The 23,849-nt window shown below is 47.5% G+C and overlaps 8 protein-coding genes across 8 annotated transcripts; 5 read left to right on the top strand and 3 right to left on the bottom strand.

The window, feature by feature from the left end:
* Window positions 1-396: 396 nt before the first annotated feature.
* BDV38DRAFT_290993 (pectin lyase fold/virulence factor) lies at window positions 397-1,836 on the bottom strand (the record flags this gene model as incomplete). Its single annotated transcript, XM_032061622.1, has 1 exon — window positions 397-1,836. Exon 1 carries the CDS (start codon window positions 1,750-1,752, stop codon window positions 397-399), a length of 1,356 nt encoding a protein of 451 aa, XP_031915768.1. The 5' UTR covers window positions 1,753-1,836.
* Window positions 1,282-2,731, bottom strand: BDV38DRAFT_241073 (uncharacterized protein). The gene has a single exon (XM_032053987.1). The coding sequence runs from the start codon at window positions 2,407-2,409 to the stop codon at window positions 1,921-1,923; it is 489 nt and encodes a 162-aa protein (XP_031915767.1). The 5' UTR covers window positions 2,410-2,731; the 3' UTR covers window positions 1,282-1,920.
* Window positions 2,732-3,248: 517 nt separating this feature from the next.
* Window positions 3,249-6,018, top strand: BDV38DRAFT_39620 (uncharacterized protein). Its single transcript, XM_032063277.1, has one exon. The coding sequence runs from the start codon at window positions 3,269-3,271 to the stop codon at window positions 5,855-5,857; it is 2,589 nt and encodes an 862-aa protein (XP_031915766.1). The 5' UTR covers window positions 3,249-3,268; the 3' UTR covers window positions 5,858-6,018.
* A 3,472-nt stretch (window positions 6,019-9,490) lies between these two features.
* Window positions 9,491-10,933, top strand: BDV38DRAFT_290992 (uncharacterized protein; the record flags this gene model as incomplete). Its single annotated transcript, XM_032061621.1, has 1 exon — window positions 9,491-10,933. The coding sequence occupies one exon, from the start codon at window positions 9,491-9,493 to the stop codon at window positions 10,931-10,933; it is 1,443 nt and encodes a 480-aa protein (XP_031915765.1).
* Window positions 10,934-12,606: 1,673 nt separating this feature from the next.
* BDV38DRAFT_280619 (SMP-30/gluconolactonase/LRE family protein) lies at window positions 12,607-13,725 on the top strand (the record flags this gene model as incomplete). The annotated part of the gene is made up of 2 exons (XM_032059353.1): window positions 12,607-13,340; window positions 13,419-13,725. The coding sequence occupies 2 exons, from the start codon at window positions 12,607-12,609 to the stop codon at window positions 13,723-13,725; spliced, it is 1,041 nt and encodes a 346-aa protein (XP_031915764.1).
* On the top strand, window positions 13,541-15,043 carry BDV38DRAFT_241069 (uncharacterized protein). The gene has a single exon (XM_032053986.1). It carries the CDS (start codon window positions 13,988-13,990, stop codon window positions 14,468-14,470), a length of 483 nt encoding a protein of 160 aa, XP_031915763.1. The 5' UTR covers window positions 13,541-13,987; the 3' UTR covers window positions 14,471-15,043.
* Window positions 15,022-16,671, bottom strand: BDV38DRAFT_241068 (aldose epimerase family protein). Its single transcript, XM_032053985.1, has one exon. It carries the CDS (start codon window positions 16,576-16,578, stop codon window positions 15,370-15,372), a length of 1,209 nt encoding a protein of 402 aa, XP_031915762.1. The 5' UTR covers window positions 16,579-16,671; the 3' UTR covers window positions 15,022-15,369.
* A 2,379-nt stretch (window positions 16,672-19,050) lies between these two features.
* On the top strand, window positions 19,051-22,242 carry BDV38DRAFT_290988 (glycoside hydrolase family 31 protein; the record flags this gene model as incomplete). The annotated part of the gene is made up of 4 exons (XM_032061620.1): window positions 19,051-19,745; window positions 19,813-20,217; window positions 20,275-20,445; window positions 20,495-22,242. 4 exons carry the CDS (start codon window positions 19,051-19,053, stop codon window positions 22,164-22,166), a joined length of 2,943 nt encoding a protein of 980 aa, XP_031915761.1. The 3' UTR covers window positions 22,167-22,242.
* Window positions 22,243-23,849: the final 1,607 nt, after the last annotated feature.

Genomic DNA, 23,849 nt, shown 5'->3' with positions numbered 1-23,849 from the left:
ATGTACATGGTAAACCCCAGTCATTGTGAAGATAAGCTGGCATATCCATCCCTCGTCGGACCAGATACCCCCAAAGGTCGAATTATCAAAAGCTAGAGAGACCATGAAAAACAAACTAATCTTCAATGGCATGATTGGTAACTTTCTGATCACAGGTTGGGCTTACCCGCAAGAGTCATGGTATAAACGATTTCGTATTACTTTGTTGACTCTTTTTTTCAATTTTTTCTCTTCTCGTTCTCTGTATCCATTCCACTACATATATTATTTCCACGGCGTTTTTGAACTGCTCAAATCCATGCTTTTTTCATTCGTCATCACTGCATCTAATCACCGGTCTATCCACACAACTCCTTCGTTATATAAAGTACAGGTGAAATATGATATTCACATCCATTAGTTCCCAGCATGACCGGAAAGCGCGGTCGCCAGGCCCGAGCTGTCGACGTTGCCATAGATCCACTGACTGAAGTTGCTGGGTGCGGCTTGGTTGCAAGGAATGCCGGAGGTGTTGCGACCCACGACGTTCGTGCACTGGAAGAGTTCGTACTGGATATCCGTGTCATAGTACGCCTGACCACGAGTGGCATTCACGCTGGTAATGTTCACATTCTCAAAGGACATGCCCGGGCACGGGCGCTCATCCGAACAGTAGATCGACGAAGCGATGTTGAACCGGGATGTGCCACGGATGTTTTCCCATTTCACGTCTTCGATCTGCAACGTCGACGTGTTGCAGCTCTTGTTGGAACCCGCCGAGTAAACGCACTGGGCGACCTGAATCGGCAGTCCCACGTTGTCCATTTCAAAGTTGCGGAAAGTAACATTTTTAACCAGACCGGTTCCACCGCCACCCCAGTCGCCGTTGCTGGGGGTGAAGATGCGGGTGCCTTGCCAGGTCTTGATATAGGCCCCATCCATGGCATCTTTGATGGTCACATTGTCAAAGGTGATGTTGAGATTGTAGTCGGGCATGTCTGGGTATTGACCGATCGAGCCAATCGTCACACCGGTGCCGCCTTCGCAGTAGATGTTCTTGGCGAGGAGGTTTGTGGTGTTTCCCTTGGCTGCGATACAATCGTCGCCCATGATAATGGTGGCATTTTCCACCAGCAAGTTGTCACTCTGCCAGGAATCGTACCCGTCGGTGTTCATGGTGCCCCATTCGCTGTCGCTGGTCGCATTGACAAACAAGTTGGTAAAGGACACATTCTTGCTCGCCCAAACAAAAGTGGCCCAGAACTGGGGTTGAATCACCCTCAGTCCATCGACAGTGAGGTTGGTTGAGTTGTAGACCGTGAAGCTCATCGGACGTCCGGCCTGGTTCGATTCATTCCTGTTCGCATTGTACCAAGCTTGACCATTGCCGTTGTAAAAGCCACCCTCTCCGTGAAAGCTCACATTTTGGCCACCAAACAGCCATGCAGTGACTTGATCCTGCAGAACAACACTGATGGCATGGGTTCGCCAGTACGGAACGTTGGCAGAGAAGCGTAGCTCGCCACGGAGATGCACATCACAATTCAGCAGATTGGTTGTGTTGAGAACGGTGTTGACGTGAAAAACGTTCTCGGAGAAAATGACCGTCCCGTTCGTGCCACACAGGTCAAACGCTTGTTGAATAGACGGGGAGTCATCAACCTCCTGGCCCTTATAAATCAGGGATTCGGGGTACAAAGTGCATGTTGTCCCTTGGTTGTCGACCCAGGCTGTCACCAAAGTGACCCAGAGGGTAAGAAACCACAGATTCATGGCGGGCTTCGATGGCGGCGCGTGGAATCTTCGGGAGGGGGCACAGTGATTTACGCAATCTGGCTGGCAAGGGTGCCCTCTATATAGCCACGCAGCGCATGAAATATTTTCCCCTGGAAGCCACCTCCATGTGTGGGATTTGACCAGGTTACATCATATCCCCAGTCTTCACAGGTTAAGCGAATCCCCTCGATTTATGAAGTGGATGCTACTAATGTTGACACTCCACTTGCACCTTTCAACGGATGTCATAGTAGCCGACTTGCCCCGGCAGGGCGGTAAATACCAGAGGACTCCGGAGGAGGTACTACTTGGTGAGATACTTGACGAGCACCCTGTCGTATTTCGCTGCTTCAGAACGTCTAGGCCATACCAAGAGTCGCTTTTTTGGAAGATTTCGAAAAACCTGGGGAGCGTCAGTCCCCCATCGTACATGCAAAAAAGGCGGCTATTGACTTCAAAGATTTCAGATGCCGAAGGAAGGCGGGGGTGGTCCCAGGGTCGGAAACTCCCCGAGAAAGGGTGATTCAGTCCCACGGGGTACTCTGAGTCTCTGGTGAGCGTGTTCAATGTTATGCCAAGAAGGCTTAGCTTCGGATGATCCATTGCTTTTTCCACGCCGTTTGCAGCCTTCCTGGTGGGGATCCTTTGCCTCATCCCGAGTCTTTTCCCGAGATCGGCGCCCCCGAACACCAATTCGGTCAGCCTGGTGGAGACTCGGCAATCACGCTTTTAACCGGTCTGGAGGGTTTCTCCGCCTTTTGCAGTGTCGGTGCACCTCAACTAGTAGTTCCACCTAGGGTAACTTAGCCGATCGGCTCAATCAGTGGGGAAAGTCGTCCGGACAGCCTCCGTACAAACGTCGGTTCGCAGACACTTTCGAGCTCTTCTTCTATCCTGGAACGAGCGACAATGCATGCTTAGGTTCGTCTCCGCCCCTCAGGCCGATGTGAACGAAGAGATTCTTCCCGCAGTGGACGACCATAGTGCAGTGAGAGTGACGTGACGCCCTTAGGTAAAACAATATCACCTGGGTTATCTTCACGAGATGACTAGATAGACCAGCAAACCTCCCCGTATGTTGCGAATATCGAAGCGGTTATAAAGCCTGGAGAAATAAGTATATCAGCTGGATTCCTACAATCGAGGCACCGATATGAACCTGCATATATATATATATATATATATTGATTGTACTAGGCAACCAAATGCTTGGGGAGTAGACAACGGCAGATATTTGGAACTACGCCTCCTAGATCCATACAAATGAGACAAGCAACATCGTGAGATCATTCGTTGAGAAGGTGCTCCTTCGACATCATGAAACAAACAAACATTACTCTGTACAATGCTCGCAAAAGCATTGACCATCCTTCAGGCGGAAGGAATAGTTAGGCGGTGAGGCTGCTGACCTAAGACGGGTTATGTAAGCCGGCGAACCGATCCTTTTCAGGAACCAAATCGTCATTCCTCGTTTCCCCACTTAATACATGTTGGTTCTCCACTACTCGGCGCCATGTTGCCCAAATCCTTCCGAAGCAGTTACACTCAATACAAGAATGATACCAACAGTTTTGCAGCCTGGCTACTCGACGCAGCCAGCAAATGTGGCCACCGTCCCGATGGCCTTACCTCGACCGCCCCTCCAGTGAACAAAGGCGAAGACAGAAGCAAAAGCACAACCCAGAGCAAAACCAAGGCGGCCAATACCTCCTCAGATCCAGCCCAGTACAGCACAACCATCAAGGAGCTCCAAGTGCTCGCGGATGTCGTGGCCAAATCGGCTCTCACCGTGCCTGAGCCCATTCTCACCATTGCCAAACGAGCGATCGAATTGAGAAAACATGTCACGTCATTGTTTTTGGGGCAGGGCGACACCGACAGTAATAAACGGCACACTCACTTTATCGCTGTATTGGAGAGTATTTGCGAGACTCTGGAATGGAAAACGAAGAAATCTTCCAATTCAGACCGTAGGCCGCCTCCTCCATCCTCGTCCAGCCAAGATGGCGATGCGGACCTGGACATGTTCCTGAACAAATTCGCCGTACTTACTGTGGAGGAACCACAAGAACCTCAACAGGAGCAGAGAGCCGCTCCTGAATCACAGAAGCTCGTAAAGGTGGAGCTGGTTGAGACTGACGAGGATGAGGCAACACCTTCGTATTTCGGGCATCTGTTCTTCCGGGCGTTCTGCTTGTTCCAGGATTTGCAGAATATGCGGGCATTCATCTCCCATACCTGGGCAGAATATCGAGACAAAAAGATCGATCTCATGAATGCGGCTCTCGTGACTGATAGCGCATTGCAACTGGCGCGAGGTCTGGTGCAGGAGGTGGTGGATGACTGGGCTTCTGCCCCCCGTTCTCCCGATGAAAACATTCAGGACCTCGTTTTCAAAGCTGCCTGTGTCACCCGGCGTATCCTGCCGATTCCATCCGCGGAGATTGGCCTGCCATACAACAAACACATGGCCGATGTAGCCGAGTGGTGCTATTTGCCCACATGGATCATCCTGGAATCGTTCGCCCGTGTTTTGCAGGATCATCATCTTCCCGTCTTCAAAAAAGGCTATTTCGGTATCTATGACCCCAAGGCAAACCGAGCGGGGATGTCTCTGGGTCAGAAATTCAACGAAGACAAGATCCTTCTTCTCCAACTCTTACCCGAGTTTTGCATGATCGATACATTCGGTATCCGCATCCCTAGCTCGGATTCGATTACTACCGGTCTTATTGAGTTTCGCAAAACGAAAAAGCTCGATCCTTGGCTTTGCTTCGCCTCCCAAATCCTTCTTGATGTGCATCATACCATGCGTTACAACACTATAAGTGCATTTGACGACCTCCGGATGTCCGGACTGCGCGTGCAAAAAATCATTGATGACTACTGGAAGATTTCCAAAACCCATCCACAGCCCCCATTCTGGCCGAAAGAGGGTGACGAGGAGATCAAAGATATCCACTTCACCGTGGATTCATGGATCATCAAGGATCCCTTCGCAGAGCTGAGGCGCCGTTCAATGCCAGGGAATAGTGTGCTCGAGAAACACGTCCTTTTCTCCCAGCATTCTACCCTTTGTGGCTTGATCTTGTTTCATCTCAACATTCGGATGCAGTCCGTTGGCCAACAACTCGTCACGCAGTGGTACGATGTCCAACAACTGGCATTCCTATACAATCTGGTGAAAGTTCAAACGCACAAGAACCTGAGCTGGCCTGATATGGAGGCTTTCATTAAGATTCACGGCGAGTCTCATATATTCATTGGGGCGCGGCCAAAAAATGCTGGCGAGTCCTTGAATCGACTGGAACTGGCCACAGGCATCTCCTCCGCGGCCAGATTTGCCCGCGATTCCCGTAACAGGCAAGACTTCCATCGACCCGATGGAACGAATCCTAGAGTACTTACGCCCACCACTACAATTTCAACCATGTTTCGAGCCCAGTATGTGGCTGGCTTTGCGGAAGGTGACGGGAATGGCAACATTGACAAGATCTTGAGTAAGCTTTCACAAGAGTCATGTCCCCGGTTCACCCGCAAGGAGCTTCAACAATCCGATACACAAACAATGTTACATACTCGCAACATCGGCACACTGCAACTTCTCGCCCTCTTGAAGAGTCGGCTGGCCGAAGAAGAGCCTCTGATCTTGTTCAACTACTTTGGCATGCATAAACGTGCTATCGAGCTGCTGAGATTGATCAAAGCGAAGGAGCACCATAAATTCGTCCAGTATTTCACCGCAAAGTATATGCCAGATGAATCCTTTATCTCAAACATCGTCCTTCTGATTCATCACGTCGCTCGAGGCTCGGCGGAAAATTCTCGGGCCTTGGGCATCACACCCACAACAAGCACTGGCACCCAGGTTGTCAGTCGAATTGTCATGAGCTGTGGCGATGTCATGAAAGAATATCTACAGAGGAATGGCGACGTGGCATGCAAAGAGCTAAGGGTCTTCTCCAAGCGCAAAAAGGCTATCCTGGATGAGGTCAAGAATGACCAGGGCAGATCTGAAGAGCTTCAGTATTGGTTAAACATTGAACAGGCTTTGGACCCAAAGGTTCTTGCCTCGCTCATGACTGGAATCCCGATAGCATAGGCCGATGATGGCCCTGACATTGTAATCTACGATCTAGTAGACATTGTTCCCGCATGAGCAATCATGAGCTACACCGCTGGTTCTGAGCTGTATCAGCACGGACGATAAATGATATCTTTCCCAAACTATGAGAGTAGAATCTTTGTACTTACAGATTACATAACTCGGGGTTATAGCTAAGTAATCTTTACTACTAGACTAAAATATGCGCTGGATATCGAATTAGTCGCGTATATTTTACCTGCAGTGATCATGATCAAGGACTGCCTTTAGGATATAGATAGAAGAAGAGCAATTATTGTGGAAAGGTCGGCTCAGTATGTTAAAGGGGGCAGTAGTTACGATATCTGATATTCCTTGACATAGTAAGATCAGTGGCTGATTTTATAACAAGTATCGGGATTAAATATCTATAATAGGCTGTTATAGAGTATAGTTGTTTATGCCAATTTGTAGAACGTTTCTACTAGATTCTTTAAACTGACAGATATTCCAAGGAGTAGCGCCTCAGGATAATTCATTTATTTCCATTTCGTATTGTCCCCCTTCATTCAGCATATTATATCATTTCGATCAAAGCAGAACAATCGAAAAATGTACCATACTACAGCTCAAACCTTCCTGCAATTCCTCGCCCTACAGTCATCTTTCCTTGTCGTAGTCCAGGCGCGAAAATGTTATTACACAAACAGGGAGGAAACCGACTCAAGCTTTCAGCCATGCTTGCCTGACCAGGACGAAAGTGCCTGCTGCTCTGTCGCGAAAGATAGTGAGGTACCCAACGATATATGTCTCACTGGAGGAGCTTGTGATGTTCAGAGTTCATACTTTAGGGGCCTTTTGAAACAGGGAGCTTGTACTGACTCAATATGGAAAAGTAGTCTGTGTCCTAGTCTCGACCACACGGGTTCGTTTGGCCTGGACATCATTCATTTGCAAAGGGCTTTGGCGATACTCGACTGACATTGAATCTCGCAAACCTTAGCTATCGTGCAGCCTCTGGTGCCACACCGTACACCAAATCCTGTTCGCTCCAGGGCTACGGGTTCTGGTGCGCCAGTAACAGGACCGACTGCTGTCACAATGGTGTCAGGCTAGACATGGGATAGATATTAAACGTGACTGTCACACCATTATCGCAATCAACATCCGACTCTTTCCCATCCGCCACGATATCCAATACCCTAGAATCTACCGAATCAGCCACATGCAATCCGGAAATAAACTCATCCAACCCCCAAAAGACCACTGTCGCAGCCGGTGTAGGGGCAGGACGGGGCATATGCCTGCTAATCGCAGTGATCACAATTCTCATGCAACGACGAATTTACGCGACGAACATCCGAAACAAGGACGTGATAATCAACTCTCAGGCCTCGGTAGGTGTACCGCAATATGAAGCTTGTCCAATTGAACCTGAGAGAAGAGCTATGCCTGTCCCTGTGGAGTTGGGGCCGCAGGAACCAAAGGGTCTATGAAGTGGCACGGGATCACTAATATACACAGAGTATCGCAGAGGGAAAATTTCAGGAAAGTAATAATAACCTGCAAAATATATTCAATATAAATGTCCTTCTTGCAAACTGCGTGACTGAAATATCCTTCGGAAGGAACTGGAGAACCTCAACTACTTTGCAGATGTGCCCAACATTGTGCAGGCGGCTGGAGTTACCATATCTGGAAACCCTTGTATAGCTTCATAGGGTAGCAATAGACACCTAGTCGTGACTGGGATTCTGCTCAGAATTATAACTGATTCTGGAAACTGCTATAGACCTAATATAAACTATTTATCCATTCCCTCGTGTACTACTGCTAGACGGAGCGCTACTGAATACCCGGTTGTTTCTTTCTCCTCCTTATGTCGGTCTGCATAGCCTTACCTTCTAGGTCGGCAGGTCTCTTCGCGCCTCGGCTAGGATAGTAATGATGTAAGAAATGTGCCATAACGCAATCGGGGAAGTATGTATAAATCGGTCCGACGCTTTCTAATAGGGCCCAGCCTCTTCCTCGCTAGGCGCGAGTATACTCCTCGCATCTCGCCATACTATTTGCTTCAAAAAGCATTTAGTACACTTTTTCATTCGCAAAGTCCCCTGCGCCTTGGTTCCCAACCCGGAAGCAAACCAGATTGCCACTTCCCTCACCGGGACTTTGGTTTTGGCACATAACGAGTGACAGGGGCTCTAAAGTCAATTGATTTCGTGATAGGAAAACTATATTCAGATCCCTCGCGCCTTTTGCTGAAGAATTAATTGGTCGGCCCCGACAATCTGCTAATTTCATCAGAACACGAGCTAGAAGGATAGATTCCCAGACAGGCGGAAGTGACCTGCTTAACTTCGGGCCGTCGTGGGTCCAAGTGGGTCACAGTGCGTCAAGCGCCCCTTGTGGCTTAATGGCTGGTTCACGCTTTCACTTACCACTCGACTGCTTCTGATGAAGGTTCAGGTCCAAGCGCTTTCTTAAGTCTTGGCTGCGCCACATGGTCATTTTCAGTTAGTATCCCAGATAAGAAATCAGTGATACGGCTGGATCGGTCCAAATTATCAATCCGGTCAACATATTCGCTCGGTACGCCCCGGAGATTGGGAGAAAATCATATGCCGCATGCCGAATTATAGAGCGTCGGGCGCAATTCGGCAAGCCGAAGTTGAGTAAAATACCTCTATCCGTATGTCTCATCCGGTCCTATCCTAATTTCGCCTTTGATATAAGCCCACATCTTAAGTTTGTGTTTGTGCTCCCCGAAAGCCTCTCGAAGTGGTAACTTGTTAAGGATCTGCTACTGCTACGATTCCCTTTCAACTCAACTCCCTCATCGAGGCGTATTCAATTGATGCACTCAAGGTACGTCAGCTCAAGGGGTTGAGTGACTGGAGCCATGGTAGCAAGATGATTTAAGCTTTCGTGAGCTTCTGGCAAACCGCCAACCCGATGCGGGGCGTGACAAAGGACCGTTGGATTGACGTGAGAAATGAAAGGAGATGTGCAAAATGTCTAGTGGACCATAACCTGCGTTTGGTGACAAGCTCCAATCTCAGCACGAGGTGGATTCATGTGGACCGACTCGTATTTGCCAAGTGAAGTCAAGCCTTTCATTAATTGAGATCTTCATGAAGGACAAAGGCCACCCCGACGGAAGGCTATTGCTCATAGAGTACGCCATTTCTCTTGTGGATAAGCCATCATCGATACGGCTGAGGGAGTCCAAATTACCAATCCGGTCAACATATTCGCTCGGTGTGCCCCGGAGATTGGGAGAAATCATACTCGGCATACCGAATTATACGAGCGTTGAGTGCCATTCGGCATTGAACACCCACGAGGAGAATACTGGCATTACAATAGGCGGATTGTTATAAACAGAATCTATTGGGTAATGTTGTCCCTGAAATGTCTGAGCGACGAGAGGATTCGAGTATATATAGCTGGGACTTTGTTCTTTGTCTTCCCTCCAACTTCGATCTTTCAGTAGGAACACAGCTCCTTTCCAAGTTTACTCTAGTGAGGATTCATCTTCTCAGGTATTTCCAAGGCGAAGGTATTTCTATCGAAAAATCCCAAAGGTTCTTTCATCCAGTTTCTCGTGTCAAACAACGAGCTGACTTCGCATCTTACATAGTTTCCGAAATGGTTCGCACGAAGCTGGCTCTCCTGTTGGTGCTCCTGCACGTAGCTTTTGGGTCCTCCTATCGCTGGTTTAACTGGCAGTATGAGGTTACCTGCGAGTCTGACGGTTACATTGCCCCACACAATGAAGCCACCGTTGCCAATTTTCTTAAGGAGCAGTATCCCAAGGGATCCCACATCAAAGTTGTTGGAAATGGTCATGGATTCGGTAACCTCTCCACCTGTGTCGACAATTCTCTCACTGAGAAGCCCTCTTACATCGTGTCGATGACCAATCTGAAGGGGCTCAACATCGATAAGAAAAATATGACCGTAACCTTTGGTGCTGGTTGGGATGTTTATGACCTCACCGAAGAGCTTAAAGCCAACGATCTGTCTTTCGGCAACCTGGGTGTTGAGCGTGTTCAGAACTTTGTGGGCGCCGCCTCGACCGGTACGCACGGCTCTGGGTCCGTCATTGGTAATATCGCCAGTCAGATCATAGGACTGCGTGTGTTGGACGCACAGGGGAACCTCCGTGTTATTACCGAGACGAACAACCCTGAAGAACTGAAGGCTTTCCGTATCAGCCTCGGTGCCCTTGGTCTCATCACGGAGATGACTATCAAGGTCCAGCCTACGTTCCTCTTAAAGAAGACTACTAAGGTCGTGAATGCTACTTCCGATTACACCCAGATGGGTAAAGAGCTTGCCCAGCTGTACAAGGACCACGACCGCGTCACTGTCTGGGGTCCTCACTTTGACTGGAATGAGGCCGCTCAGAACTGGGACCTGGAGCCAACGTACTTCTACTCCTACTGGGAGCCGACAAACTACACTGGAGTTCGCAACTGCACTCTCGACTATTGTGCCAATGGTTGTGGGGACTGCAAGAAGGAGTACATCTGCTACGACGAGGTCATTGACGCCGCGTCGTGCCCGCCCCAAGGCGTCTGTGACCGAGAGTTCTATGCTGAGATCGAGCACTTCCTTCCCATCGAGTATTACGCTGAGGCTGCCGCCGACTATATTAGTTATCAGCAGTCCCAAACTCCCCGGATGCAGGCTCCCTATAACAACATGATGGTCATCCAGCACCGTTCGCTCAAGGGTGATGATGCATACATGTCTCCGGTCAATACCTACAACCTTGGCTCGGATCTCAGCGGTGTTTTTGCTATCATCGAGATTGACTGGATTCAAACCTATAACAACTTTACAACTCTTTGGCAAAACCAGGAGCTGGGATACGAATTCATGGCTAAATTTGGTGAAAAGTACAATGTTCGGCCCCACTGGAACAAGATGAACCCTCCTAATGCAACTTACGCTCTGGAGAAATTCCCGAAGCTGCCTGAGTTCTTGGCAATCCAACAGCGCCAGGATCCCAAGTGCCAGTTTGTCAACGAATTCTTGGTTGAGCAGCTGGGCATTACCCGGTGTGCCAACTACCTATCCATTTAAAATGGGATGTATATTAAGGGGCGTCAACCACTCACTCGTTTATTTTGTGCTTTTTGATTTTTATTCTCGTCGTTGAGGAGGTGACCCATTTGTCAAACGGCAAGTGACCAAGGGATATTGAATTCTAAGACGTCTAAACACTCTAGACCCCAGGAGTAATTGCAGAAAACAGTCGAAACTGAAATTTTGTTCAGGTAATGGTATATTCTTGAATAGAGCTCCATATTCCACAATAGAGTCAACTATACGTCCTGTAACACTGTTCTCTCCTGGATACGGGCTCCAGATTCAAAATGAAATCTTATTTCAGATAAACCCCGACCCACAAAACGTAAGACTGAGTGATAATCATAATGTAGAATTGGACGAGCTAGCTCAGTCAACCATCATCAATCAATTTGTCGAGACATGGGGCGGTAACTTCACTGCCAGACCAGAGCTATACTGAGTGACCCACTGTCGTCTCTATTTTACATAGTAATTTCCCATCTTTGGTATTACGGTTGTCTTAACACCGCGTATCCTAGCCAGCTATGGGCTATATTGAACCTGCCCCACATTAGTCGTTCTTTTCTTGAATCAATCCACTCACTCATCTCGAATTGGTTCCGCTGGCTCTTACCTCGTTGCCTATTCGCTCTACAGGATTACTAGCTCAGACTATCTTAGCTTGCCCTGACAACGTCTACGTCTTAGTGGGTATACTTGTGTTGGTTGTAACGCGGCGAAAGATCGCGAGATTGTAACCGACTTCCCCCGTCACTAACAGAAGACAGAATCAGGGCACCTATGCCGGCATTGCGTTTAATGGTTGATTTTTACAATAAGAGGGTATCCAAATCCGGCTGATTGCGGGTAGAGAGCTAGCTAGCATCTAGTTCAAACGTGGTACGCCCCTGAAGCAGGCCGGGCTGGAACACCTAGGTAGTCGTGGAGGCAGGAATAAGGGAGGTAGGGACCGCAAAGCAGAAGGAAGCGGATCGCTACGACCTTTAAATGAACAAGTAAACATACAATGGTCTTCCAAAGTCTCCGCCCTTGCGATGTCATCATTTTCTCCCGGTCATAAAAGTGTCCAAATTGCAGCATTTCTCAATTGATTTTACGAAGACCACCTTGTTCATGAAGGATGACCACTTATTCAAAAGTAAATCTGGTCTGAAAAGATACTTTGCGTTGCTTATATCAGAGGGTCTAGAGCTTCGAAGGACATAGCGAGAGCGGCAAGTTGGCGGTAGCGAAGAGGTGGACGGAGACTTTTCAAAGCGGTTGACAAAGGCTCAGAAATCTACAGTGGGAAGCGTGAGTAGTCGCGGCTAGCCAATCAGGGGGTCGTACTTGTGAACATGGCCAAGGCAGAGTCTATAGCTCGAACTCTTTCGAATATCCTTTTTAAAAATATAGCGAATAATATTCCCGTCAAGATCCGAGACGGAGTATTCTCGGGCAATTTGACTGATCTTCCTAGAAGGGATTTCCAATTCACCGGTACAGGGCTCGCCGAGATGCCCTGATTCGGACTCGAAGGATCAGAATAAGTTTGTGATTACTTTCATGCGTAGATTCCCCCAAATGGAGACCCCTGCAATGCAAAATTGATGGGTGCTAGCTCGAAGATGTGAATATCCTGGGTTGCAGAGGTGAGTCCCCTTGCAAAACCATCCACTCTCGCTATGGCGACCAGCGTGGGCTTCGCAGACCAGCCAGCTAGCTCTTCATCTCCGATTCCTTCCACATTCGCCGTCTATGACAACAGATTCCTGGACATCATTGGGCCGGCGCCTACGCTCGAAGTTATTCTCGAGAATGATACCTACCCGTTTGCGCACGAAGCCGGCGTCTTCATTCCGAGCACCAATGAGCTCTACTTGAGCAGCAATCAATTCATCGATCCGGCCACTCAACAGAAGACCATCGTCATTACCAAAGTGAATCTGGGAAATGATTCGGCTCCAGTTACTGCCGAGATCCTCAACACCGATATTCCCATGGCGAACGGAGGAATCAACTATGAAGATGGGATCCTCTGGTGCGGGCAAGGCACTCTCAACTCCACTGGAGGTCTCTTCTACATGTCCATCCAGGCCCCATACACCTCCGAGCTGCTTATTGACAATTTCTACGGCCGCCAGTTCAACTCGTTGAATGATGTCGTCCTGCATGCCGACGGCTCGATGTGGTTCACAGACCCGATCTACGGTTTCGAGCAAAAGATCCGTCCGCCCCCCTGTCTGCCCAACCAGGTCTATCGCTTCGACCCCAAGACGAAAGAGATTCGCGTCGTGGCAGATGGATTTGGCCGCACGAATGGAATCAGCTTCTCGCCGGATCAGAGGACTGTTTATATTACGGATACAGACTACAACCACGGTGACGGAACAATAGACCCCACGAGAGTGTCGACTATGTATGTGATTTCTCCCGGGGCATTCAATAAAAAGACGTTTCTGTTATTAGGATATCTCTGACCTGAACAAACCAATAGCTACGCATACAACTTGACCATGATCAACGGCGCGCCCACCCTAACCAACCGCCGTGTATTTGCCATGGCTGATACCGGAGCTCCGGACGGCATCAAGACCGACCTCCAAGGCAATGTGTACAGTGGCTGCGGAGATGGCATCAACATCTGGTCGCCAGGTGGCGTTCTTCTTGGCAAGATTTTGGTTAAGGGGGGAATTGCCAACTTCAGCTTTGGTCGCAACGGCAGGATGTTCCTCCTCGGCGAAAACAAGCTTTGGGTTGCTCAGCTGTCGTCGCAGGTGAAGGGCTCAATTTTGAATATATAAAAGCTGTCCCAGGCCCTGTTCTATTGGCATCTGTCCCATATCTCACATTATCCACTTCCAAGCAGCTTGGCCTCCTCTATGCCTTTGCTATTCTCGTAAGCGTTGGATTAGTTGAATCTTATCTCCATCCTGTGACCTCTACAATTCATACCATTATCTACTTCCAGGTTAAGGAAAACAAGACAGGAATGATCTTAAAGGTACTATTTGCTATGCTGGTATCAGTAGACATCTGGGTATCGAGCGATCACGCCTGGACGATATGGAGTCGCTCGGCGACATGATGCTCCATTTCTGTCGTAGCTCTCTGCCCCTGCAAGGTCTGCAGGATGATACCCCGAAGCAGAAATCCTGCGGCATTATGCAGAAGATCACCACTCCAACTGAGGTTCGCTGGAGTGGTTTCCCGACCGAGTTCGCTACATACATAAACTACTCTCGCTCGCTCCACTTCGACGACAAGCCTGACTACACGTACCTGCGCAAGATGCTCGTGACCTTTGCGCCCCCTGGTCCTTCCGATCCGACGATGTCTTCGACTGGACCGTATCCAAGCGTCAGGAACGTCACCATGATTGTCGAAGCAGCGATAACGAGCAGGCACAGCTCTAGGCTGCGGCGGGCAAGCCCATTGTTGCCAGCGGTGCCACTACCAAGCCTAGTGCAATCTCGCGCCAGCTCCACGAGGTCATGGACCGCGACGCCCTTGACAACACTCCGAGCACCAACCGTGCCGCGGAAGTGACAAGAAATTTCGATGTTAGATTGCGTTCTACCTTGAATGAACCTGCCTTGGGTGCCTAAGGACCGTCTGGTGGGCGTTTGAAGCTGGACGATGGAAGTACTTGTACTGTTCCTACGACAGAGCCGATCACTCAGTTTGCAAAAGCTGCTGATATCCTGGCTTTATCCTCACATCTTCGTCTTTCGGGGGTTTCCGGCTTAATATCTAGTTGAGGATCACAGGGACTGGAAAAGACAGAGCGAAAGATGCAAATGGTGGCGTCGGCCTGGGGGACCGAAACCCATCTTTCTGATCTATTGATCACTGGTCCCGAAGATCCTGGAACCCGCATGATCGTATGATTAGAACTGGAGTAGTAAAATGTCACTAGCACATTTCAAGGAATTTGAGCTGGTAGCTGTTCCATCACCTGACCCCTGACATGGGCCCCAACTACATGGGATATCACGCGCACAGCTAGGGCAAGATGTCTTCAGAGGCCATCTGGCCGTTCGGGCGGCTATGTCCGAGGAAACAGAGCAATTCACGGAATCAACGGCAGTGCAGCCACCGGCAGCCTCGAACCGACCATCCAAAGCGCCGGCGTCGTACGATCACGAATACGGGAAGGAAATAGCAGGGTATAGCTTAAGAGGGGCACAAAAATAAGAAGTGTATCACTTCGCGGGCGACTACTATAATCTCCCGAAAAGGCTTTCCTATCCTGGGCTCGCTTAAATAATTAGGAATGGAGAACGCTGCAGACTTAAAGATTCAATATTAGGCCTATAGCTCAATTAGGTGGCGAACCAGGCGTTGGCAATCTTCGTATTGGCGCGAAACACGCATTCTTGTATGCCTTTTCGAAACTATATTAAATCTTGCCATAATGGACAACAAGCATCTCTCAGAGGAAGGGATCAAACAGTTCCGAAGGTGTATTTGGCTAGATTCATGGCAGGCCGGCCCTCAGGAGTATAGATCAGGTTAGATTTCTGACCCCATTGTTGGTTGTTGACCCCATCAATCCAGCCTTCCGGTTCAATGGCGAGGCACCCGTATTTCTCAACGAATTCAGCCGCATCCTTCTGTTTGGTGTTTCGCTCAACTTGAGAAGCCTTCACGGGAATTGTTCCGTCCATGTTCAGACAAGTGAAGAACTGGACTGCGGGTTGGTTCGTAGCAACCTCCATGCTAATCCCCGTGGCGCTAGAGTTCAGTCTGAGAGATGGAACAAGGCTATCGGAGGCAGCAGAGTACAACGGGTCGCGGTCAATAATAAAACAGTTATCGTAGCCGACACAGCCGGGACCACAAAGCCCTTCCGTGTCTTGTATGTCTTGGCCAATCATCTTGCCGGCGGTAAAGTCCATTGCGCTATGGTTCGTCCCAGCAACCATCGAGATGCTGCCATCAGGAACTTGAAGCCTGTCTGTGGCGATGAAACGCTCGGACAAAGGCAATTGCAACCATGTGTCGTTGAGGATGGTCTGTCGCTTAAAGCCATTCAGGTTCCAGTAGATGTGGTTGGAAAGCATGATTGGAGTGGGCTCAGTGAGGGCCATAGAAACCAATTTGGTCGACAGCTGCGGAAGACCCTCAAGATTCTCTGCATTGCGCTTGGAGTTGACGCTGAATATAGCGTGAGTAACGACATCGCCTGGGAAGCCTTCCGTTGCAGCGTCGTAGAGCGTGAAGGTGACAGAGGAAGATGTGAATGCAGACACAGTCCAGTTTCGCTGATCATAGGCAGTTTCTCCCCCGTGTAGAGTGTACAAGCCCTTTTGATTCTTTGGAATATGATATTCGGTTCCATCCAGGGTGAAAGTGCCATTCTTGATGCGATTGGCAACTCGGCCAATGACCGCCCCGAAATAGGTATGGCTGGACTCTGTGTCGTTAAGATATTGACGTGGGTCATCATAGCCAACGACGACATCTTGCATATTACCATCCCTATCAGGGACAAGCAGAGAAATCAAGCGAGCTCCATAGGGAATAAACTTGGCCGTGATGTTGTTGGCCGTGATGGTGAAGATTTGGAAGGGATCGGGCTGCGAAGTAGAACAATCCTGGCCGAGAGAAACTCGCACAAAAAGAAGCGCTGCAAGGTAGTGCTTGAGGTACATATTTAGTGACCTTAATTCAGTCGTCCCGGGTGAAAGTACACGACAGAGCACGACGCAGAGCGAATTGAAGATACAAGGTAAGGTAGGGTAGCTTTTGGGGATCAGAGTTCAAGCCCTCGCAATGTATAGGAGCGGGAAGCCTTATATATAAGTCCCAGGGAAAACATGTCTACCTGCGAAACTGGACCAGGGTTATTTTGGCCCGCTTGTGTCATGAGACTGACGGTTTAATAGCGGGGGCTGTGTCTGGGACGAAAAAATTTCGGAGTCGTCTATGACGCTGGAAAACTGTGTGTAGATAGATCAGTTAGTTTTGAGCCATCTGATTGGCGGAGACCGAAGGGTATGAAGGCAACCATCGAAGCCCTAGCTCTTCTCCTTTTTCTCTTCCTTTCAATCTCAGTATTTGCTGCAGGGATGCACTTTTTTCCCGAGACAAGACTCTTGCCACATCGCCCACGGCCGTGAATTTGTGCTACATGATGTCAAAAGGCTACTTCTAATTCTTTCATTTTGCCGAGGGGAACAAGCAATGTAGTTGTTAAAAGAAATAGCTTAACCTGTATTTCTAGCTTCGCCAGCACGGAACTTTCCTCGATTTCGTGTCCCGCACATAGTTAAACATAATTACTGACCCGCCATCTCAAGTACTTGAGGCTGCAGCAGAGGCAACAATGATTCTAGACCCAGCTTTCTGACTAAACCACAAGCCAGGTGCAGGTCATTGTCTGAGCTCTTCTGCTGGCCAAGGCTTTACCGGACATGCGGGCTGACTGAGTGGTATTCTTGAACCGGGACTAGATATGCAGCCAAAACTTCCGGCCGCCCTGCTCAGCACGTGGGTACACACATGTTGGCTGTCGCATATCTGATTCACTATAATAGCGGAAGTAGATGAAATATCCCAGAAACATCGCCTCAGATCCAGAGGCGAATAGCTCACATAATTCCATCGTTCTTCGTATAACTAATTTCAATTGAGTTTCCATGAGACTTTCCGGACAAGAGAGGTTGCAAGACCACGCTAAGTACTGAGTACATGACACCATTCGTGAAATCTACTGGGAAGGTTCTCGGTGAAGGTTCTTGGCGCGGATTCCTCGGCGCGGATTCCTGGTCAAAGTTTCGAGCAGGTCTTCGGGCAAGTCTTCGGCACATTCCCGATGCGAGCAGGCCCCTCGGCGAAGATTTCTTCATGCAGATGTTCGCTGCAGATGGCGTTCACCTAAGAGTCAAGTAATATCTTCGCTCACTCAGAGTGACCGCAGCCTGACTTTAATCCGTAAAAGTTCGTGCTGGATGGGTTGTCTATATGGTTAGGCTACCTATGCCGCTAAAGGGTGCGAATACTGCGATGATGTCCTTAGAATTGTTACCGGTAGATCGACCAGGGAGGCCAGTGTCCCGTGTAGATCGGAATAAGAGGGAGGGGATACAATCCCGACTTGCGGTCTCTCGGCTTTGAATTCCGAGCCGACCATTGGCTGATCGAACCCAGGGGACCGATTGATCTACCTATGAAATTTAAAGTTAAAGACGTTCCACACTATTTATAGTTAATGCTAATAACATAAAACCTGATACCACTGCTTAAACTCCGTGCTAACGTTCGTTTTGTTATTTCCCCTTGTCCACCTATATTGCCACATCCTAAAGACACTCCATTATCAATGAATCCCGCATTCGAGATAGCTTAGTGCGCCCTGACTGCTGGAATGTCTATAGGTCTGGATTCTGAGATCCTTTTTTTGGTGCTGGGTTATACAATAATTATGATGTTACTAGAAATTTGGAGGGGACTGTTAATGGGGAACTGATCCTTAAAATGACAAGAGAAAGCAAAGTTTTCCTTATACAACAAAAGATATTCCGAATTAATACTAGTTTAGGATGGCCTCTCCACCTCGAACATGAAAGACTCGCTTGGCTTTTTCAATCCCTGTGAGCGTTTGGCAAGGTTATGCGCGTACAGAAGACAAAGATGCCCTTAAACCGGGGGAACTCGGAACATTCGCGTGCAACACCCTAACACTAGCCTTTCAGGGTACGAGACGATCTCAACAGGGATCTCTGGGATAGTTCTTCAATCAACTCGTTCAATTGGTCCCCTGAGTACTGGCATGTACGGAAATCCTACGATTTCTGAAGTTATATAAATGTCATTTTGAGGTAAGATAGTTGGCCACATCTCCACCTCACGTTATGATAAACTTTCCGGTAAATGCCCGCGGTGGAGAACATCCGTACCCTGCAGCTGGCGCCTCATGCTTGGGATATTAGAATGTCAGAATATGGCCAAAAGTGGTATTGATCTGCTTCAATGGCCCGCGCAGATAGCACTGCGTGCTGAGCTTTGATCCTCAGGATTTCACATAAATAGTGGCGATAATCTTGGTTGAAAAAAAACATTGCTGTCGAGCCAACATCGGCTACAACCGACGACCACTCCTTGACTTACATTCAAACTCAAGAATGTGTACGCCAACGGCAAAGCACCTGTTAGCAGGATGCGTCGTCCTTTCAACATGTTCAGTTGCTGGGGCGCAGAATGCGTCTACGCCAACAACGTTCTTTGCCCCTCAATTTACCATTCCTGCATCAGCAAATGACGCTCCCCCGGTGCTGCCCAACATCAGAGACCCAATGGCAGTCGATGCGCAGACAGTCTGCCCCGGATACGTCGCGACCGACGTCCAGAAGACAGCTACTGGGCTCACAGCTGCTCTTCACCTTGCTGGTGCCCCTTGCAATGTGTATGGAACTGACATTACGGCCCTGAACCTTACCGTGGAGTACCAAGCTTCGGACCGGTTGCATGTCGAAATCTTGCCAACCTTTATCCACCCATCCAATGCTAGCTTCTATATTTTACCAACGAGCCTTGTTCCAAAGCCTAGTGTCGCAGCCAATGTAAAGTCGGATTTGGAGTTTTCTTGGACGAATGACCCGACCTTTGCATTTACTGTCAGCCGTAAAGGAACAGGCGAGAAGATCTTTTCGACTGCAGGCACGAAGTTGGTATATGAAAATCAGTTCATAGAGTTTATCAGCGCCCTCCCAGAAAACTACAATCTCTACGGGTTGGGCGAGTCGATTCATGGCTTAAGATTGGGGAACAACTTCACGAAAACCTTCTATGCTGCAGACTCTCCAGATACTGTTGATACGTATGAGGTCGCCCCCTTTACAACCCGCCGCATATCGTACTAGAGAAGGCTGGCTAATAGTGTACAGGAACCTCTACGGAACTCATCCTTCCTACCTTGAGACCCGTTACTACACCACGGATGCCAGTGGTAACTTGTCGTTGGTGACATCCAACGAGAGAACTCCCGGCATGAATTATACTTCCCTGTCACACGGTGTTTATTTGCGTAATGCCCATGGGCAGGATGTCCTGTTGCGACCAGACAATATTACGTGGCGTACTATTGGTGGCAGCATCGATCTCTACTTCTTCCCGGGTCCCAACCAGCCAGAGGTCACCGCTTCGTACTTGAATGTGGTAGGACTACCAGCTCTACAGCAATTCTGGACATTTGGCTTCCATCAAACCCGATGGGGGTATGAAAACATCAGTCAGCTTCAGGATGTGGTCGATAACTATAGTAAATTCAAGATTCCGTTGGAGTCTGTTTGGTACGTTGAAGATCATTCATTCCCATCAGCGTCATAGAATGGCTAACCGGAACCCAGGTCCGATATCGACTACATGAAATCCTACCGGGACTTTGAGGCTGATCCGGTTCGCTTTAACTATACCCAATGGGCAGGATTCATAGGTCGTCTTCACGAAAGCGGACGATATTATGTCCCCATCATTGACTCAGCTATTTACATACCCAACCCAGAGAATGAGACAGATGCGTAAGTTGGCCGAGTGTTGAATTGTGTACATGATCTCACATCATCTCAGATACCCTGTATTCGACAGGGGAAATTCGGTGGGAGCCTTTATCACCAACCCTGACGGCAGCCTCTATATAGGCGATGTGTGGCCCGGATACACAGTTTTTCCCGACTGGCTGTCTGAGGGGGCTGGGCCATGGTGGACAAACGAATTTGTGGAATTTCACAAGCAGTGGGCCTTTGACGGCGCGTGGGTCGACATGAGTGAGATCTCGTCCTTCTGTGTTGGAAGCTGCGGAAGCGGCAACCTCACCTTGAACCCCGTTCATCCTCCTTTTGCACTGCCAGGAGAGCCACAGGCTCTGGTCCTCGAATACCCAGAGGGCTTTGAAGTGTCTAATACCACGGAAGCTGCATTTGCATCTGCATCTATCTCCTCCTCGATGAGCGCCTATCCAGCTACATCCACCAGTACCTCCCCATACTACCGTACCACCCCGACTCCTGGTATTCGCGATGTGAACTACCCCCCATATGCTATCAATAATGTCAAAGGTCCCCTGGGTGTTTCAGCCATTTCCCCTAATGCCACCCATGCCGATGGTACGTTGGAATATGATGTTCACAACTTGTGGGGTTTTGGCATCCTGAAAGCAACCTACAATGCTCTATCTACGGTCTTTCCAGGCATCCGTCCCTTCATCATTGGCCGTGGGACTTTCGCCGGTGCTGGGTCAGTTGCGGGCCATTGGGGTGGTGATAATTATTCCAAGTGGATTTATATGTTCTATTCGATCCCACAAGCTCTCTCCATGTCTCTTGCTGGCATTCCCATGTTTGGTGTCGACACTTGTGGTTTTGCAGGCAACTCTGATATGGAGCTGTGCAGTCGTTGGATGCAGCTTAGCGCCTTCTTTCCATTCTACAGGAACCACAATATCCTCTCTGCACACAGCCAGGAAGCTTACGTCTGGGCTTCGGTTATCGATGCAAGCAAGTCTGCGATGAGTATTCGCTACCAGCTATTGCCATACTTGTACACCCTCTTCTATCATGCCCATACCCATGGCCAGACTGTCATGAGGGCGTTGGCCTGGGAATTCCCCAACGACCCATCTCTTGCCAGTGCCGATCGTCAGTTCTTGCTGGGTCCTGCTATCCTTGTAATTCCTGTACTCGAGCCCGGTGTTTCAACGGTAAACGGCGTATTCCCAGGCCTGATTGAGGGCAAGGAGACATGGTATGATTGGTACAATGGCACTGCCGTGCCTGTGCCGGCTCAGGCCAATACCACCATTGATGCTCCGCTCGGTCACATCCCGGTTTACGTGCGCGGAGGATCTGTTCTACCACTTCAACAGCCCGCTCTCACCACCAGGGAGGTGCGGACAAGTCCCTGGGACGTGGTCGTTGCGCTGGACAAGACGGGCCACGCAAAAGGGGATCTGTATCTCGATGACGGTGTCAGCACCACGCCGAATGCCACACTTACTGCAGCGTTTACTGTCCAGGGTCGCAAGTTGAATGTTTCCATTAACCAAGGTGGTTGGAAGGATAAGAACGCTCTGAGAAATATCACCATCTTGGGTGTGAACGACGTCAATGAAAGTAGCGTTGCATTCAACGGTCAGAAGCTCAATACGACGCAGGTCACATTTGATAAGGAGAAGAGAATCTTGCGGGTCTCTGCCTTTGCTACGACGGCCTGGAAGGGCAAGGGTTGGAGCCTGCAGTGGTAAATTGGCTCAAGTCGTGATAAAATGCGGATGGAATTAGAACAGAATTTGTCCGGACAGTAACTGGACTGAAGCAGACCATGTGAGATTTTGTGTTGATGGTGATTCCGTCCCCCTGGAGGTTGTCTTTGTGGAAGTCGCCAGGACCATTGTTTGCCGGATATTTCCATTCTACGGCCTATACCCTACCGTACCTAATCACCTGACACCCGCCTCCACCTGACGCCCGATTTCCTATAAAAACCGGAGTTAAAGATAAAGCTCTACAATCACATATATTACTTACTATTGTATGATTTCTTAGTAATTTAGTATTTGAATTATATAGAAAATATATCACTATTTTAATAATTCCGAAAGTGTATAGATAAACAGATCTATCTATCCCAACAATTTATACTATATAAAGTCTCTGTAATAATAATCTTATTTTAATTACTAATATCCTTTCTAATTTTTAGAGTTAACAGTATAGAGATCTTAGTCTTATCTTTAGTAGTCTAATTTATATTATTTTAAAGCTGTAGATTAGCTTTTTTAATAAGCTTTTTTTTTAACACTACTTTTAAATATTTATCTGCTTATATATCTTTTTATTTAAAACTTGGATTCTCTTATATTTTTCTATTAAAAGCTACTTTTCTTTCTTTTTCTATTTCTGATAAAGCTTTCTGTCTTACTTAATAACTTTATTAAATTATATAACTTTATCTTTCTAAGTCTAAAAATCTTGAGCTTTTTAAATCTTATTAGATAAATAAAAAATTATATTACTATTTTTTAAAATATATAAATTCAATAAAAATAATTTTCTATATTAATATTTCTTCTACTTATTTTTTAAAATCTTTTTAAAATCTAAATAATACAGCTGAAACAGAATATTCTTAATAAAAAAAGAATATATAGTAGAACTAAGCTTTTAAGTTTTTTTATTATAGATATTAGAAACTGTCTACTAAAGAAGTTTTTTAATATATCTTTAATCTTCTATATTTAGAATAGAATTAGATAAATTATTATATAATAGTCTAGTATTATTTTTTTTAGTAAAGTATATCAATATTCTTTTAGAATTCTAAAAATATAAATTAATAGTGAGATTGCAAGTAGCGGTATGCTATGAGAGGTAGGGAGTTGCCGACCCTCTGTAGGTCTGGGGGGTAGCTACGGTCCTTATATACACGTTGGGTCAGGCAACCCTAATTAGTGGATCTGTAGGGTTCTCCTACACCCGATAGCTCTCCTACGTAGCAGTACATCGTAGCCACAATCACAATAGAATTCTATATACTTTTAATATTTTTCTTTAATAAAATAGTATTCTATACTAATTAGACTGGTGTTTGGCCAGGTTAGGTTAGGTTAATAGGGTCAGTTATACCTAACTGCTAGGTTATAGCTAGGTTAATAGAATTTCTATATCTAACCGCAGTTAAGCCAAAAATTAGACAGTTAATTTAGATTAACTATATTTAATATCAAGACTATTAATTCTTATCTAGTAGAGTAGACAGTAAATTAAATTAACTATAATTAATCTAGTATTAATTTAACTATTTTAACTAATTATAAGAATACTTTATTAATAATATTAAAAGATTCTATTTATTAATTATATATAAAAAAAAAGTATATTTTTAATTAAAAATTTTATTAAAATTATTATTTTCTATAGTTAAGACA

The sequence above is a fragment of the Aspergillus pseudotamarii genome (assembly GCF_009193445.1).
Source record: "Aspergillus pseudotamarii strain CBS 117625 unplaced genomic scaffold BDV38scaffold_14, whole genome shotgun sequence".
Classification (NCBI taxonomy): Eukaryota; Fungi; Ascomycota; class Eurotiomycetes; order Eurotiales; family Aspergillaceae; genus Aspergillus; species Aspergillus pseudotamarii.
Note: the sequence above shows the minus strand (reverse complement) of the source record. Positions and strands in the feature narration are given on the sequence as shown.